At 35.1% G+C, this 19,197-nt stretch overlaps 1 protein-coding gene across 1 annotated transcript in view; it reads left to right on the top strand.

The window, feature by feature from the left end:
- Positions 1 to 239: 239 nt before the first annotated feature.
- LOC128984467 (cytokine-like nuclear factor N-PAC) overlaps positions 240 to 19,197 on the top strand; it is a 36,363-nt gene continuing 17,405 nt past the window's right edge. The window contains exons 1-3 of the mRNA XM_054403789.1: positions 240 to 372; positions 472 to 508; positions 13,297 to 13,379. Coding sequence (XP_054259764.1) covers positions 338 to 372; positions 472 to 508; positions 13,297 to 13,379 — 155 coding nt within the window. The 5' untranslated portion in view covers positions 240 to 337. The remainder of the gene's footprint in view (positions 373 to 471; positions 509 to 13,296; positions 13,380 to 19,197) is intronic.

Raw genomic sequence — 19,197 nt, 5'->3', positions numbered from 1 at the left:
AAACTGTTCTTATAATCTACCAAAACAAATAACCCTTAAAATAACATTTTGCCATAAAGATCAAAGCAGTTATGGTTATCTTATAATTTTATACTGAGTTTATTTAAAAAAATAAAAAACTGACTTTATTGTGGACAACAAAAGTCTGAAACTATAGTGGTTTTGGGTTGGATAGTCATTGGAGGAAGCCTCTACACGCTGCTCCACCAATCAAGTGTTCCAACAATCACAAACCGTTTTTGAGCTGCTTCTGCTTGTGCTTGTATTTTGTAACCAAAACCAAACCAAACCAAACTTCAGAATCAGTCGAGTAGCGGTAGTTGTTGAAGCAAGAGCTATGCCTGACGTTTATAAAATTGGTGACTTGGTTTGGTAAGTTTCCCTTGAAATTTTGACAAATTGCATATACAATTAGAGTTTCTTAAAATAATTTGAGATTTTAACAAGCTATAACATTTTTTCTGATTGCAGGGCCAAGATGAAAGGTTTCCCGCCATGGCCTGGCCGAGTAAGTATCCAAAATTTTATATAGGCCTACATTACTGTAGTAAGTTCTACCTAGATCTTATAATATAAACCACAGACCTCTTCAGAAATGCTTTTTGACATAGAATTTATCGTCGAAACAGGTCCCTACTGTTCGTAACTGTACAGGTTGTGTTTCATAGAACAATATTTAATATTTGTCATCCAGGCTACATAACCTTGAAGCTTGTCGTTTCAGGAGGTTAGGTCAGATTGTAACAATAGCTAGATAAATAAACAGTATTATCACCAACCTTACCACAATAACTAACCCGGTATAATGATTGAGTGTTGGAATATAAATTATTATGCTAGGTATTAATTTATAATGGGCATACTACAGTACAAACACAAATAGCCTGTGCTAGCCTACATAATATCTTATATCTACAGGTTCAAACTTACCAAGTAGGTCTTAATGACTGAATAGACATAGGCTAGGCGTAAGTTAGTCAAGAAATTGCATAAGTTAATTTGACGTCGCAATCATAATTGTGTTGTAGGCTAGACACTGTTTTTTTCACATAAGATATCAAGTTCTGGTATAGCCTACATAATTAAGTTATTTATAACTTGTGCCTCCAAACAAATTTTTAATTTTAACCCTCCGAGTGTCCATAGTTTAGGCCTTAATGTCCGCCTATTTTGGCGCATTTGCAAGGTTTTATTAAAACGGATCTGAGAAGCTTAAAACAATGTTAATTCTACTGTTCTATATACCATTTTGTTTGGAAAATCATGGGCTTCAATATTATACATAAAACATTAAGGAACATTTGTTTCAAAAAAAATTTTTTAGGTAAAAAAAAATATTTTGGAAAACAAAAAATAAATAAGTTCGCGCTCAATGAAATTGTATAAATTATAGGCTTATAAATATTTGAAAATAGCCACTTTGTTCTAAATTTTATGAGGATTACAAATATATAATAATATAAGGAAGTAGATTTGCAAATAAATAAGTTATGGGCAGAAAAAAAAAACAGATTTCAGTACATAGCGTTTAGCTAAGAATGCATAGCCTAACCATAGCTAGGAATCTGGCTGATAATTTACATCAATATCCTACTTCTTCAGGATCATCAACCAGCCCTTCAAAATCACTTAAATCTTCTTATAATGCACCACGTATATCACTACTTTTGATTTTTAACACTAAAACAATGATAAACGTAATAAAACACATCAGTCATCGGTCCGAGGGTAACCTAGCTGTTTACAAATACGCACGTCAGCTGTCTGCTACAATTACGATCGGCTCGGAGAACATAAAGCGCTTAGAGACAGACCTCTGGAGAAAGCTTAGAATATAACGAAAAGAATGATACCTAACTCGATCCAGTTCAATCCGATTCAGTCAGTCATAACATCAGTCATAGAGTTAGATAGAGTATAGTTTCGGTCAGTCATAGAGCCTTCGCCGTAAACGATGTTCGTGCGTCGAAAAATCGACGCGTCACACTACACAAAGTGTGTCGTGCGTCGATTTTTCGACGAGTGACGCTCGGAGGGTTGATAATATTTTACTTTCTTAAGAGTTTTTCCCCCTAAATCCGTATAGGCCTATAATATCATTTTTCACCACTGATGAATATGGGGTAGCGGATTTATACCCCCGGATATTTACCCCCATGAAAAAACGCCTACGTCATTTTGACGTCACGAGGGGCGGGGCTTAAATACATGTTCGAGAAACAGCCCGCGACTGGAAATCTACCCCCGGACATCTACCCTCAGACATCTACCCCCGGAAATCTACCCCCGGAAATCTACCCCCCGTGGTCAGCTCTGCCGCGTATCGGCCAATATTCATTGTTGTAATTGATTTTATAAATTGCTTTACCTTCTTATTCCATACCCAGTTGTAAACATGCGATATGTCAATGTCTGTTTTAACATTATCCATATTTAAAATTCAATAAGTTGTAACAGTCCTTTTCAACCCGACCTACTTCACTGATTTTTACGATTGAGGCGTCATTTAAAAGCTTAAGATCTAGCGCAGCACAAAATGGTACGGTAATTAAAAGGATATTTTGATTAGGGCTTCAAGAGGTTGACCCCTAAGCCTTTGATTTATTCATAGAAGGTGCTTCCAATGGTTGACCAACTTTTACACTATACAATACCAGTTTAAAAGTGAAATGTGAGTAGTACTCATGAGATCAATTTTTAAGTCAGGTTGTGAAAACATGAATAGATCATCTGCAACTGTAAACAGGAGATGAAAAAGTTATGAAAATAATATAATATTGCGCACTTTTCACATGGTCAAGTATTACATCGTACTGAACCATTGTTTTTACACACATTTCTTAAAGGATAAAGTGAATCACTGTGGTGAGCTTCCGGTTTATTCAATGAAGGCCTAGTAGTGATAATTGTTTAGTAAACCAAAACTCAGTTGTAAACTGTTTAATTAAGAAAGAGGATCAATACAAGTCAGGTGTATAATGGTAAATTTTTCATATCACCTAGTAGTAAAAAAAATTAGTTTCTAAGATTTTAGATGCTTACTAAGAAAGGATTTAAAGTATTTTCTCTTAAATACCTAAAATAAGACAATTCAATTGTAAATTGTTAAATTGAGAAAGAGGATCAATAAAAGTCAGGTGTATAATGGTAAATTTTTCATATCACTTCAATTTAGTTTCTAAGATTTTAGATGCGTACTAAGAAAGGATTTTATAGCATTTTCTCTTAAATACTTAAAATAAGACAATTATTAAAATTCAAATAATGGTCACACTCAATTTTTTTAGCATAGCCTAATATATTTTAATGTATATCAACGGTACGCCCCCATTGCAGCACATTCGCATATTCAGAGAATGTATAAAGTCTTATTGGAAAATCCTGCCTTAAAACAGAACTTGTCAACTTAAGTCCATAAATAAGTGTTCAAAAGATTCATTCATAAGAATACCATATAGGAAGTGAATAAGCAGGTTTCCTGCCAGTAAAATGTTAAAATGAGGCATTTTAAGGTAGTATACAGAACAGAATTAGGTGAAACCCGTCAACATTGACGGTTGCTTCAAAGGCTTATGCTAATTCATATAACTGCGATAGATAGATTGAAGTAATAAAAATTTTGAGCATTTAGCTCTTTAGCTTTTTTGATGAGTAATAAGTGTAAAAGCAAAGATTACATAATGCTACGTAATCTTTGGCAAAAGCAATAATGACTATTGCGTTAGTTACAAAATATGGTTGATCATTCAATGAATAAAATATTTCCCATACCGTACGTCATAAGAGTTATTATTACAATGTTATCTGTTTTTTTCTTCTTTTGGAAGAACCTTTAAATAGTATTAAAATCGTATTGGTCAATCTTTTGTGATAAACACTTCCGATCCGCGCTCGTGCATGCGCCGTTAGCTGTTACTGTATGTGAAAGTTGGTCAACAATTTAAATCACTGTCTGGAAATAAATAAAATGCTTAAGGGTCACACTTTTGAAGCCCTTTATCAACATATAGTGTCAAATGCCATTTTCGTTGCGCTTGATCTTAAGATTTAAAATTACGCCTCAATCATAAATATCAGTGAAGTAGTTCGGATGAAAAAGGGCTGTTACAGCATATTTTATTAGGAAGATAGAATGTTAAACAAGGCAATGACATATCAAATGCTTAATACCAGATATTAGAGGGTAATGATTAACCGAAGAGCCGTTGACCGAAAAGCAATTTATAAAATCAATTACAACAATGAATATTGGCCAATACGTGGCAGAGCTGACCACGGGGGGTAGATTTCCGGGGGTAGATGTCCAGGGGTAAATGTCTGGGGGTAGATGTCCGGGGGTAGATGTCTGGGGGTAGATGTCCGGGGGTAGATTTCCAGTCGCGGGCTGTTTCTCGAGCGTGTATAGGCCCCGCCCCTCGTGACGTCAAAATGACGTAGGTGTTTTTTCATGGGGGTAAATATCCGGGGGTAGAATTCCGGCTACCCATGAATATTACTCAAGATATTGCCAAACAATATAGGCCTACAAAATGAATAACTTTAACAAGGTAGGATGGATGACATTTACAAGTGGAATGAACGATGGGTGAAGAAGCCAATAGCTGATTGTTTTCAATCACAGTCAAGCAATTGGAAGTGACAACTTTGTTAGCTAACTCTAATTCAGCAATTTGAAAATTACCTGATTAACTTATACCTTTCACTTAACTTAAGTTAATAAAACAATAGTAATAAATATATCAGTCCCGATTTATGTGAATTATAGATGCCAAACGCCCAATATTTAAGTTGGTAAACCTTGCCTGTTAAGAATTCGGTAAAACTTTGTAATTTTATCATTTTATTCTTATTTGTACAACGCCTTGCGCTGCCTTTTAAAATACGGGAAATCTAAGACCAATTAGTTAACATAGTTCTATCATTTGATGTAATTTATTATTGTTACCAGTAGGCCTATTTCATTCTTATTAATGATTTAACTTTGCCTATATTTTGTCTTCGGTCATTATATTATCCTGTGCCTTCTTCATGTTTGGGATAAACATAGAGACCTTACGTCCCGTGCCATGGTCCATTCCTACAACACCAGGCAGAGAAACATGCTGGATGATCCCCGCGCTAGGCTCTCTAAGACAGCTGAGCTACATATCAAATTCAGGGTCTTAAGTTCTTTAACAAACTGCCGATGGCCAAGTAGTCCAGGCGCTAAACGGGTTGAGTATGCACTGAAAGTCTGACAAAATTTGACTTTTGATTATTGTTGGGGACATCTAGTAGATGAAAAAAATCGATGATGTCGCATTTCTAGGGTGGTCACAACTCGGGGGGGAGGGGGGGAAGTTGCGCGGGTCATCGGTTTACGTTTCCGCGTCTAACTCACAAACAGTTAATGATAGAAAGGTGAATTAAGCGTCTATCTACGCCTAAATATATTGTCCTTCAAAAAGGTTATTACAACCTTTCTTCTATCTCTTATACTTTAGGCGCTAATCAACATTCATTGCAAAAAAATAAAATTTAACAACAGCACCAAGTTTACAGAAATCTGTGCAAAAACAACAGAGCTACGTTGATTTCAGTAAGAGTAAAAGTGGAAAATTCGTAGTAGTATCGAGGCGCGCATGGATGGTACGTAGCCCACAGTCAATATAGGTTTGATGTTGTAAGTAACTATGGGAAAGCTGAATTTTTCTATGCTGTTAGAACATGTTGAGATGATAATTTTCCAAAAAGTCCCCACTCCTACCCCTTTGTGCTTTCCTCTACCCCCCCCCCCTTTTAGATAAATTTACAGTCTCTTATAAATTAAGCTATAACTTTAAAACGGGTAAGGATGGTAACGCAATCTTTGATTAATCATTTTGCGTTACGATATTCTACAAAAAGTTTATTTACCACGGTATCCTAAATATTCATAGTTAAAAATATCATAAACATAAAAAAGTAATTTTTATGGATTAATTTATGAAACTTTTCTTTGTAGATTTTTTATACGAGGTCGCACAACAAAATGTTTGATACAAAATTAGGGGTGCATAGTTTACATTTTAAAATGATACATAGTTATTAACAGTTTGTTTGCATATAGTGGTTATAGATAGTACAGTAAATTGATTTTACAGGACTCTGGCTTTTTTGTGCACCACAACAATGAAAAAAATTACGTATATTATGGTTTTTGTATTTGAATTTGCCGCTTTATATAGATTATATTAACATTATGTAGCTCATTCAGTACATATACAGACTATAGTGGATACATATGGATGAATATCGTGCATTTGCTGCTGTACGCCAGAGCCTCATTTTATTATACAGGGTGTCTCACCTAAAGTGAACCAATAGATAACTTTTTTATTATGAGATATAGAGTTAACTTCTTATGGGACACTACCCTTTATTTTAAGATGTGTTTTTAGTGGTTTCGAATTTTAAAAAATGTTCACCATTTTCCAATATGGCTGACAACTTTGTTAGTCCTATAGAATACCCTGTATTTTATGATTGTTTTAGAATGTAAACACTCAATTTTTAAACCTTTTTATTCTTGACATTTTTCTCTTAAGCTTCTTGTTTAGGAGTTACATCAAAGAAGAAATGGTTTGTGAGTACATCCTGCATCCTGTAGCTCATAAACGAGTAAGTTTAAGAGCGAAAATACAAAGAATAAACAAGTTTTCAAATCACATCTACATAAAAAAACCATAAAATAAATTGTCCCAATATCAAAGTATGCTACCATTTTTGAAAATGGTGACCATTTTCAAAACAACAAAATCAGTATTTTTTAACGTATTATATATAATTTTGTTAACGAGGACTTATATGTGACTTATTTATTCTTTGCACTTTCTCTCTCAACTTACTTGTTTATTAGCTACAGGATGCCGAATGTACACCACAAGCCTTTCTTTTAGATATAACAGGCTGTAACTCCTAAATGGGGTAGGTTTAGAGAAAAAATGTCACGAAGAAAAAAATAGCTTTTAAATTCTAAAAGAATACTAAAATACAGCGTATTCCATAAGAAATAACAAAGTTGGTGGCCATATTGGAAAATGGTGAATATATTTTTTGTATTCGTAATCATCCCTAAAAACATTTTTTACAAATAAAGGGGGTCGTCTAGTAAAAAGTTAACTCTATATGGAAAATAAAATTTATGTATGTTCACTATGTAATCTCAACCGGGATGAAACGTGTACCCTTTTATAGCAGAATGTCCAATTTTAAAAAAAGATACGTCAATTTTGGTCCAACAAGTTATATTTAAATGAATATGAGTTTTTTTGAATTTTTAAATGGCAAAGATTGGCGGGCACTTGGAAATTATTTTAAAGAGGCGTGGAGTAAAGGGTGGGAATTGATAATGGAATATAATTATTAAATTTAAGAATTGAGATATCAATACAAAAATGGGAAAAATCTATGTAATTTAAAAAATTTATAAAATATTGTTCGTTAAGTATCTATCAAAGTAATTATAAAAGTAACAGGTTTGTTTTATGAATTAACTGTTTGTAGGAAAAATTCAGATTCTCAGTAGGCTACATTTAAATTGTATTATTCATTCAATTGTTATCTGATCTGTATTAGTATGTAGTGCTATTTGTGTATATTCTGTAGTTGAAATCAGTTTATTTTTTGAATAATTGTATGTGATTCATGGAATTTTTTTCAACTGTTTTAAAATATTTTAAAATCAGTGTGTCTAACACAAAACAGACGGTCTTCGACCATTGTTCTTTGCATTTAAATAAAAAAAAAAAAAACACTGTACTGATATTTTATTACAATGAACAAATTTTCTTCTTCTTCTTCTTCAGAAATCCATAATAATTCTTTTTAAATATTTATTTATCTCATAATTCTTTTTGTAGATTATCGTAACGCAAAATGATTAATTAAAGATTGCATTATTATCCTTACCCGTTTTAAAGTTATAGCTTAATTGCTAAGAGGCTGTAAATTTATCTAAAAAGGGGTGTTAAAAGGAAAGCACAAGGGGGGAGGAGTGTTGACTTTCGGGAAAATGATCATCTCAACATGGTCTAACAGCATAGAAAAATTCAGCTTTCCCATAGTTACTTACAACATCAAACCTATATTGACTGTGGGCTACGTACCATCCATGCGCGCCTCGATACTACTACGAATTTTCCACGTTTACTCTTACTGAAATCAACGTATCTCTGTTGTTTTTGCACAGATTTCTTTAAACTTGGTGCTGTTGTACTACTTGTTAGTTTTTCTAACCATAAATAGTTTGTAACATGCCCTAAACAAGCGCAATATTTCCGATATTTCATTTTAAAGTATTTTTAAATTTTATTTTTTGCAATAAATGTTGATTAGCGCCTAAAGTATAAGAGATAAAAGAAAGGTTGTAATAACCTTTTTGAAGGACAATATATTTAGGCGTAGATAGACGCTTAATTCACCTTTCTATCATTAACCGTTTGTGAGTTAGACGCGGAAACGTAAACCGATGACCCGCGCAACTTCCCCCCCTCCCCCCCGAGTTGTGACCACCCTAGAAATGCAACATCATCGATTTTTTTCATCTACTAGATGTCCCCAACAATAATCAAAAGTCAAATTTTGTCAGACTTTCAGTGCATACTCAACCCGTTTAGCGCCTGGACTAAAGGGGGGGCATAAAAAGGGGTTATCTCAAGAACAAGCTTATGTCGCTAATGAAAGAGAGAGCCTTCTATAGCATCTCAGAGTTCATGACCGATAAGGAGATAGAAAACATCGATAGCTGTCTTTCCATCATCCCTGGAAGTTATTTTTAACTTGTTTATATGTATATACATTGTTTTTTTTATCTTGAACTGTTGTACACGTTGTGAAGTATTTTTTCTTTGTGTGTGTGTAAAATAAATGTTTTGTCGAGACGCAATCCATCCTATTGGGTAAAAGATTAAGAAGGATTAAGTATGTAGGCCTAGGTAAATAGGCTACGACATGTAATTAGTCCGACTGTCCTTACATTTCTCTAAAATGTGACAGAATTCCCTTTAACTTATAGTAACATTATTATACTTACTTACTTACTTACTTATTATTGTTACAGAATCACTTGAAATATTTGTCTACCTAGTCAATAATAATATTTTGGGTATCGGTACTTTCCTGTTTAAGGGAACATTTAATATTATCGATGATTTCTTTTCGATATATCAATATTTTATTTTTTAATTCGACATATTGATATTAACAAATTGAAACTTATCAGTTGTAAACTACGATAAATAAAAATTGTTCAGTAGGCCTACCTATCAACAAACAATAAAAAAAAAAAAAAAAAATTATTGAAATGAAACTGTTCTAAACTAACCTACCTAGAACCAAACTTGTTGTAACATTTCAAAATTCTGTTTGACAGCTTATTCCCCACGCCTTTACTGTTATCAAACAGAATTTTGAAACGGTAACTTAGCCTACAGCAAGTTTTATGTTAGGTTAGTTTAGAATATAGTTTCATTTCTTAATCCAATACCATATATCCCTCCGAGTGTTATTTGTCGAAGCTTCGACACATAACACACTTTGTGTAGTGTTTTGTGTCGAAGCTTCGACTCACAAACACTGTTTACGGCGACGGCTCTGGGACTGACTGAATCGGATTGAACTGGATTGAATTAGGTATCGTTTTTTTCAGCAGATTTAGAGCTTTCTCCTGATTTCTGTTTCTATACGCTTTTCATTTTAGTTCCGAAAATATTGTAGCAGACAGCTGACGTGCGTATTTGTAAACAGCTTGGTTAACCTCGCACCGATGGCTGATGTACGTTTATCATTGTTTTAGTGTTAAAAATCAAAAGTAGTGATATACGTGGTGCATTATAAGAAGATTTAAGTGATTTTGAAGGGCTGGTTGATGATCCTGAAGAAGTAGGTAGTGATATTGATGTAAATTATCAGCCAGATTCCTAGCTATGGTTAGGCTATGCTTTCTTAGCTAAACAAACGCTATGTACTGAAATCTGTTTTTGTCCATAACTTATTTATTTGCAAATCTACTTCCTTATATTATTATATATTTGTAATCCTCATAAAATTTAGAACAAAGTGGCTATTTTCAAATATTTATAGGCCTATAATTTATACAATTTCATTGAGTGTAAACTTTTTTTTTTTAATTTTCCAAAATATTTTTTTTACCTAAAAGTTTTTTTTTGAAACAAATGTTCCTTATGTTTTATGTATATTATTGAAGCCCATGATTTTCCAAACAAAATGGTATATAGAACAGTATAATTAACATTTTTTTTAAGCTTCTCAGATCCGTTTTAATAAAACCTTGCAAATGAGCAAAAAGTAGGCAGACATTAAGGCCAAAACAAGGGACACTCGGAGGGTTATAGGCTATTATTTTTGCCTAAACAAGATATGTTTTTAATCCTACTTATGTCTGTTTGTCTGTCTGTCTGTAATTTAAATGCTTTTGAAGATGAACTTAGCGTAGCAGGCAGACTAGCAGCACAGTATTGGTTTTAGTATTCTACCACTGTATTATAGTTTTAGTTCTAAGTAGTTGTTCAGTGTTTGTGAAGTGAAATGTCGTAATTAAATTTGGCCTATTGCCGATCAGAATCAGAGTTAGATAATAAAGGCCGGTATCCACAGTGCGAGGCTGCTCGCTGCAAATGCCTCGTGCCATCTGCCTCAGGGTGAGCTCTTTAGCTAGCAGCTAGTTTGTAACCACGAATGCTCATTGCGAGCACGCTAACCACCCGCTTTGCTTTCCATAACACTTCACTAAATCTCTGATCATGTCATGACTATCCATGATGACACACAGCTCAGAGCGAGGCACCTTTGAGCACTGCTCTAAAACCGACAAGTACACGTTTCGCCTCACATTTTTCGATGCGAGCGCCTCATAGCGAGCAACCCCGGTATCCACAGTCCGAGGCAAAGCTGAGAATTTGCAACGAGGCGTTCACAGCGAGCTGCCTCGCACTGTGGATACTGGCTTTAAGGTTAGTTCCTCCAGTTGCTTGTCGTGTAGTTGAAAACAATCAGCTGTAGGCTTACTTCACCCACAGTTCATTTTAATGTCATCCATACTACCTTGTTTATTCTAATGTATATTTTTACGGCGATATCTAGAGTAATATTCATTAGGGGGGAAAAAAAATCTTATATTTGGATTCAGGAAGGAAAAAAAACTTGATACCAAATTTAAAAATTCTATTGGAGGCACCTATATTAAATAAATAGGTACCTCCCTACTAAACTGAATTTTGTCTTGCGATTTCAAAATTAATAATTTAAACTTGTCAGCTTGAAATAAACATTTTAAACACTTAGACACAATCTATAAGAAAGTTTGGGCCTATTAGAAATATAGCCTATAATTTTCCAAGGGTAAACCTAACATCAATTTACTTGGAAATTTTTTTTTAGGTAATATGCTGTTACCCTTTGACTGTTAAGGTTTGTACCTTTATTTTTGGTAGTCGCCTTCCGTTAAATCAAAACACCCAAACAGCCTTTTATGTGTAAAAAGCTGCTCAATGATTTGTATACTTACTTCATACTTCATACTTCTTCCCTTCATCTTTGACCAGTGATACTGGATAGATGGCGTCAGTAATACTTTTAAAACTAATATTTAGGACTGTACAACAAAATATAAATTATTTAAAAACTGTACACTATTTACATATTTTGGGTTGTGTGTTTGGCGGCAGGTCTTTACCGAGCTAGGCCTTATATATTTTGGGTATCTGCTTTATAATATTCCTCAATGGAGTAGAAAGGATTTTTCCTCAACCATCGCTCTACCCAAGTCTTGAACTTCCCGACCTCCAGATTTCTCACACTAGTTGGGAGCGTGTTGAAAAGTGTTATTGCCAGGACTGGGAAGCATTCCTTCTTTCTACTCAGCCTACAATAAGGGATATCAATCTTTTCCCTCCCTCGGATGTTATATGGGTGCAGGTCCCCTCTCACAGTAAGTAAAGATAGGTTTTCCCTGACATAAAGCAGGCTAAGCAGAATGTTTTGGCTAAACACGGTGCAGACTTTGAGTTTTGCAAATATAGGTTTGCAGTGGTCGAGAAAACCAGCTGAGTCTATGATTCTCAAGGCTTTTTTCTGCTCGAGAAGGATATTATTGCATCCCGATGCGTGTCCCCACAGCTGAAGCCCATGCATAACATGACTGTGAAACAGTGCATAATATATCACTAATAGGTGCTCCTTAGATAGTAGAGGCTTTAGGCACCTGAGGAGACGTGTTACTTTTGCTAGTTTTAGGCAGATGTTAGCTGTGTGACTGTTCCAGCTTAATTTAGCATCCAGGGTAAAACCCAGTAACTTAACTTCCGGAGAAGTTGATGATTGGCTTAAACTGAGGCTACATACAATTTCTTGTGTCTTATCTTTGTTTAAGCTCAGCTTATTGTTGAGGAACCACTGTTTGGCCACAAGAAATTTTCCTGCAGGGAGTCAAACGTTGTTTACGTACGGTATGTAATGACTGCCGAAGAAATTAACATGATTGTTCATAACTCCTTCATATTAGTGCCTAATATTTTTTGGAAACTAAAAATGATTTTATATTGAATGGGCTTAAAGGCCTATTATCAATAACAACTTCCAAATAAACTCTCTGTCTTAACTCCCCTCTTTTGGTCCTTAAATGCACTAATGATCTTGTTACTGTAACTATTAAAAGACACTTTAGATTGGGTTGTTCATCGTAGCTTTTGGTTACTATCACTTAGATTACTTAATATACAGATTACTTAACACATGTCATTAACGGCTTGTGTAACTAGTGTGTAAAGTGGAATTTTGCTGTGCACACAAGCGAAATGTTTACGCAGGAACCTTAAGCGAGTGTGGAAAGTTTCTTGAGTGCAGCAAAGGCACTTTGCACTTCTGATACACATGATATTTTTCCTACAGTTACTATAAAGGATAAAAATAATTAGTCTTTCAAGCACTAAACTACACATTTTAGGATATTTAAATTGAAGCGTTGAACAAAATGGGAAACACTGGAACATCTGATTAGATTGTAGTCGTAGTACCTTTAAGTGTTGCCAATTTATTCGAGCGTATGCACCTTATAAAAGCACAATCTCTTGTGTTGTTTATTTTGAATACTTGAGTGCAGCAAAAAAAATTGGTGCGGCAAAAGTAAATGCAGCAATTAGCTACTTTGCATTCTATATCTAATCAGTACAGTAAAGACTCTTTGTCAGGTAACTGTAGGAAAATAGTATTTATTCTTTAGTCTACTCAACATTATTGATTAATTTAATTATTTTACAGGTTTCCAACCCACCCAAAGATTTGAAGAGGCCTGCAAGTAAAAAAGCTTCCCACTGCATATATTTTTTTGGCTCCGAAAACTAGTAAGTAACTATCATTTAAATCTTTCATTACCAACCTAATCAATTTTTGCCAAAAATGGATTGTACACTGTGAGGTGTTTATATCGGGTAGGGTCAACCTATCCTAAACTTACCTCTGATTCGCTCGGTCAGCTCTAGTAGTCGAGGGTTCTCGCTAACAGTCTCCGTCGCTCGCTAACCGCTTCTCGATCTTCGTAGATGGTACCTTCGTCGTCCTACACGCACGAGTATACTATGGTTGTATGTCAGCACGACGACGCACTAACTAGGAATACATCGGCACTAAATACGATACTTCTATGTGAACTAAAATACGTGACCAGCATCTAGGCCTAACAAAAGGTATCGCTTCTCAAATAAAAACTTAAAATAATACTCTCGTAGTGAAATAAAATGTCGTCACACGCAATAACAAAATAACGAAATGAAATACTTTTGGATAAAATAAAATAAAACCACTTAAGATAAATAAACTAAAAAGTGTAGGCTACTTTGGCGCTGCTTTCGCAGTGCCAAATACAACTTCTTGAGAAATACAATACGCTAATCTCTTACAACTAAGGTGATCGTAAAGAATATTAACTTCTACTCGCCAAAGTAAAATGGGAAAATAATACTAATAATGTAAGGATACAATGCAGTACTTACGCCTGTCAATACTTATTTCGCTTAATATTATCGCCCTTATTTTCGCGCTCGATGCGTATCGCATCCACAACTTATTCTCGCCGCAGGTCTGCTATATATCTCAGGAGAGGGTGTGTAGCGAACATGCGCTCGCCGTCGACTGTCTCAAGAAATGTCCACTGTCCGCTGGTTACGGCTTCTCCCCACCACGTCTACGTCAGCGCCCCGAGGTCGCAGCGGCCAAGTCACGAACTAGGAGACTTGACTTGCCGTGGACATGTTTGACATTGTTGTCGAGCGCGCTCAAACCTTCGCGGCTTTAAAATAATTAAAACTAACCCCCCTAATAAAATTTGACCATTACAACACATGCTTAATGACAATGTTTTTATTAAGATTTTTTGGTTGACTTATTCATGCTGGTCCAATATCACCTCTTTTTCTCTAGGATTTGAGATAAGTGATGGTCTACAACAAAAGAATACACGTCATTCTGCAAACCTGCGGGGTAGAAAATTGGTGTGGAAAAATGTAATATCTATGGGGACTTAAGTTTTACCTGTTTAAGCCTAATTGAACATTGAAAAACATGTGTTTATCTCTCATTTAAAACTTGAGACAAAAACATAACAAAAAACTGATTTTTGACAATCGATTTTTTTACTGACAATCCAAATTGCGATAGTAGGCCTAAAACATAGGGGTGATTGGGAACTGGCATACTTGCCGACCACTGATTGACACCGGTAAAATGCATGTGTCTGGTGAGCAGCTGTTTAGTGCCACTGTATGGACCGGTATCTGGGAAGTACCAGCGACACAGTGGGGTACTAGACTTCTTAATGTACTTAATGTACACTCTCATAAATTGTAGTGTTCTCACCTATTCTAAATGACAACGCCTGCCATCGGGTGCTGAGGTTGAAGGGCTATACCATACTTCCATGCTGGGTTAAACAAAAAAAAAACCATATTTTATGTATGTAGGCTAAATTTTAACTGCCCCAAACTAGATTGACAGTCTCAAGACAAGCTTACTTATTTTAACATTACTTTATTATGCCTTTATAAACTCAAATTTAAAAAAAAAATTCTAATGTTACTTAGTTTCTAATGATTTTGGTGGGAAGTTACCTAAAAAAATTCTTTTTGAAAAAGAATACTCATAGAACTGCAACCGTAGACTTTTATAATCTTTTTGGATTTTTACTGAAATTCTAGATATTTTACAGAAAACAGACCAAGTCATGCCGAACTTTAACTATTGAAACCGCAGAAAGTGTCTGTGAAGATTCCGCGATTGAAAAACTCAACATTTTGACACGATTGTGGATAACGATTATGATTTTCCATGACATAAGATAGGAATACGATGATAATGTCTACATGACCTTAGGAGATGTTCAAGATCTTGTTGCAATCATGAAAAACGGTTAAGATGTTTCCATACCCGTTGGAGACGTTGATGTCTCACACGACCGTGAGAGAGGTTTATGATTTTGCTGTGATCACGGCTTCTGCCTTCTTTAAATAACTATTCTTATTGCTGTGGATTTACGTTTTTTAAATTATTTCTGTAAGCAATTTGGATAGTTGGATCTCAGATAATTGAAGTTCTACTGTATTAAGTTTTCTGGGTAGCTGAGTGGGCATAGTGCTTGTCTTCAATCCTGATCGAGATCAATTCTGGACCCAGTTACCTTTTGTCATTTGGCTACCATTTAATAATGCTTTCTAACAAAAGGTCAACATTAGGTTGTAACGAAGCCAGGATCTGAGCTATTCCCGTAAAAGAACTTACAAAGGCCTTCTGAGTAAAAAAATTATAAAAATGTACTTGTATTATATATTTTTGCAGATTTCTCCAAGCTTAAATTGTTTTTGTATAATCCGATACCTACTGTATACCTATTTATATTGTGTGTTTAAAACTATCAATGCCATACACTACTAACCATTTTTAAAGCAGACTTCTATTGATCAAGTAGGCATAATGCTAAAACAACAAACAGGATTTCTAACATCACCTAAACAACAAGTAATTAATTGTGAATTATCCATAGACTACTTATACAGGGTGGGGCAATGAAAGCATCCCAATTTATAAGCTGTACAAACTCAATAATATTCACCCTATAGATATAAATAGCACAACAAAACACAGCTTATCTTTTGCCATTTTAACTTAACAAAGTCATTTTTCCATTTCTTGAGAACAAATTGTCCTACTTGACATTCCTTTTATTCCTTTTAAGGCACTTGAAAACCTGATCAAATACTCCTCCAGCATTTCCTCAGGTTTGCTTTAGTTTTTGGATGATTCTTAGCTTCAGTTCAAGCAAATCTGTGGGGCGACTTTAAAAAACCTCGAACTTCAATTATCTTATTAGAACAACCCCCCCTCTCCCAAAAAAGGAGCCAACGTAAAGCTTTCAACAACAAAAGCTTCCTGGCAAATCCCTTTGGACTTTGAGTTACTGTGACTCGCACTCTTTCAACATTTGCTGGTGTACAAAGAGTTTTGCGATACCCACCGATTATTTTTAAGGTTTAAGCGTTTATCCTAAATAATTTTACCCAGTTCACCATTGTTTTCCAATTTGGAACCGCGCCATGTTGACCAAGGGTGGAATGTGGTCCAAACAATCTCTGGTTTTTTGCACAAGAATCACTATTTTTTAAATAGGTTTCCACGTCAAAATCTCAGTGTTAATAGCCTCAGGCATAATATTTACTAAAATGGCATAGTTTAATTGATTTTATAAGCACAGCTGATCATTCGTTGTTGCAACAATTAACACGTGACAGCTAAAACAAATTGTGGCGTTCTCATTGCCTCACCTGTATAAGGCAAATCCCACAATAAAGGACAGACAGATGGTCACTATTTTCCCCAAAGTTGGCCTATTTGTCCTAGAATTATAAAATTTGGTATAGGGGGTCTCTGTATGGTGAAGATGTGCATTATGACGAGGTTTTACAAAATTCAAAATTTAAAGGGGGTTAAACGGGGAAGCTATTTTTTTTTTAATTAACTTTGTAAGCCTTTATATTTTGGTCTGTATAAGCTGAACCAATGTTTGGATCTTAAATCTGTCAGAAAATCGTAATGGAGAATTTAATTCTCTACAACTTTTTTTATTAATGTTTTTTGCATCCCAAACAGTTTTCAAGTAGCCTAAGTAAAATTAGTTTAAAGTAAAAACTGTAAAACTTAACTTTATCTAAACAAGGCAGTTTCCCACTAAACCACGATTACCAAACTTCCATTTAATTAAAAAGCAGTATATTTTACATAATAAATATACATAAATTATTGAAAAGCGGTTAAACACATATCGTGCAAGTGATTAAAGTACACACTTTATTACATTTTTGGAGTTATTGTTAATGTTAATACTTACAAAACCAGTAACCTCAAACATTCGCGAACATAGTCATTGGAATTTTCTATGTACGTGAAGATTTCTATTCTAAAGTATTAGCTGTTACCATTAGCCAAACATATTGTAGGCTAAAGTAAAAGTTGTGAAAGTTTTTGTTAATTGTGTATTATGTTACTAGTCCTGAAAAAAGGTGTTTACCGGACGAATGTGGTTGTTCCCATTCGAGACAATGTAGAGAGATTATCATACGAGTCCGGTAAACACATTTTGGACGAGTGACGTACGATATTTCACGCAATATTACTAAATCCGTACGGATCCTTATATATTACCACTGACTAAATGACTTATCATCACTAGTCATAACCTCTAAGAGAGTTGATTCTTTATGTATTTTCCCAGTGGCAAGAACTAGAATATTTCTAGAATATATCTAAGAGAGGTTATGTTTTTGTTTATAAACCACGCTCAGTCATTGCCAAATACAGTATATAATCAGCTGGTTAATGTCCTGTAAAAATCATTACAGTACAGTAGTACGTAATGAAACCCCATTTGATTAAGCTGGCGGCAAACAGCTGTGTTCTGGACTAAATCCTTTTGTGGAGTTTGTTAAAACAGTGTAGTGTGGCGTAAAAATTAATACAGAGATAAATTATAGCAAACCTGCCCACTCGGCTGTATCACTTTTGTTCCGCGGTTGAAGGCTAATCTCTTCACATCACTTTTGTACCGGGGGTCAGCAGGTAGATTTCAGGACCGGCCAAAACATTGCTTTTGTTCCACGGACATCTCTCTTGTTCCGCAAGAGAGGGGCTGTACACTCTCTCCCCCATATCCTTTCTTTTGCCCTCCTCCTAATTCTTTCTTTCGCCCTCCTCCTAATTCTTTCTTTCATGCAGGTTTAAAACTCGTTAAATTATCATTTACTTCTTATAAAAAAAAAATCAATATTAATTCAGTTTAACCTAACCTATGAAAAAAAGAATTAGGAGGAGAGTGAAGAGAGGATTTAGGGGAGGGAGAGTGCAGCCCCCTCTCTCGCGGAACAAGATAGATGTCCGCAAAACAAAAGTGATGTTTCGGCCAGCCCCGAAATCTACCTGCTGACCTCCGGAACAAAAGTTATGTGAAGAAATTACCCTTCAACCGCAGAACAAGAGCGGCACACACGCCTACTCAGCCAATTTCTATCAGATTTTGACTAAAATAAGATCATAATAGCTGATCATATCTTTGCAATGATGTTTTGCATCCTTATCCCTGTACAGTCTCTTCAAAAACTTCTTATAATGTAATAATGTAAATCAACTCATAAGGTCAATTTAGCCTGAACAAAGTCAGGGCTTCAGCGGGTACATAGTAGTACAAGTCATAAAACACAAAGCCATGTCGGGAGTTATCCAACGGGTAACAGCAGATACAATTTTTTCATGTACTGTAATTTTTCATGTGTCTATGAGACAGCAGTAACATGTATAACTAGTGTACATGTTGCTCGAAATCGAGCAATTGCAAAGAAGTACAGGAGTTATTATTTTTTTTCCTTTTTTTCTACGCCAGTGGCATTTCACAAGAGAAGTTACGAGAGATCAAAGTTTAGTGGATGTGCCGGGGATTGAACCCGTCCCTCCCGCACCGAAGTCCGAGACGCTAACCACTAAGCTAGCAACACAACCAACACAAATTACAACCAAACAAATTACAAACAAATTACTTGGTTGAAAACTTATAACAGTCATTATTTCCAATGATTTTAAAAGAGCAAAAGAGCCAACAAAAAGATGATCAACCAATGGAAATAC

This window comes from Macrosteles quadrilineatus, unplaced genomic scaffold, assembly GCF_028750875.1.
Source record: "Macrosteles quadrilineatus isolate MER2022 unplaced genomic scaffold, UCM_ALF_1.0 Scaffold_2__2_contigs__length_208266976, whole genome shotgun sequence".
NCBI lineage: Eukaryota > Metazoa > Arthropoda > Insecta > Hemiptera > Cicadellidae > Macrosteles > Macrosteles quadrilineatus.
Note: the sequence above shows the minus strand (reverse complement) of the source record. Positions and strands in the feature narration are given on the sequence as shown.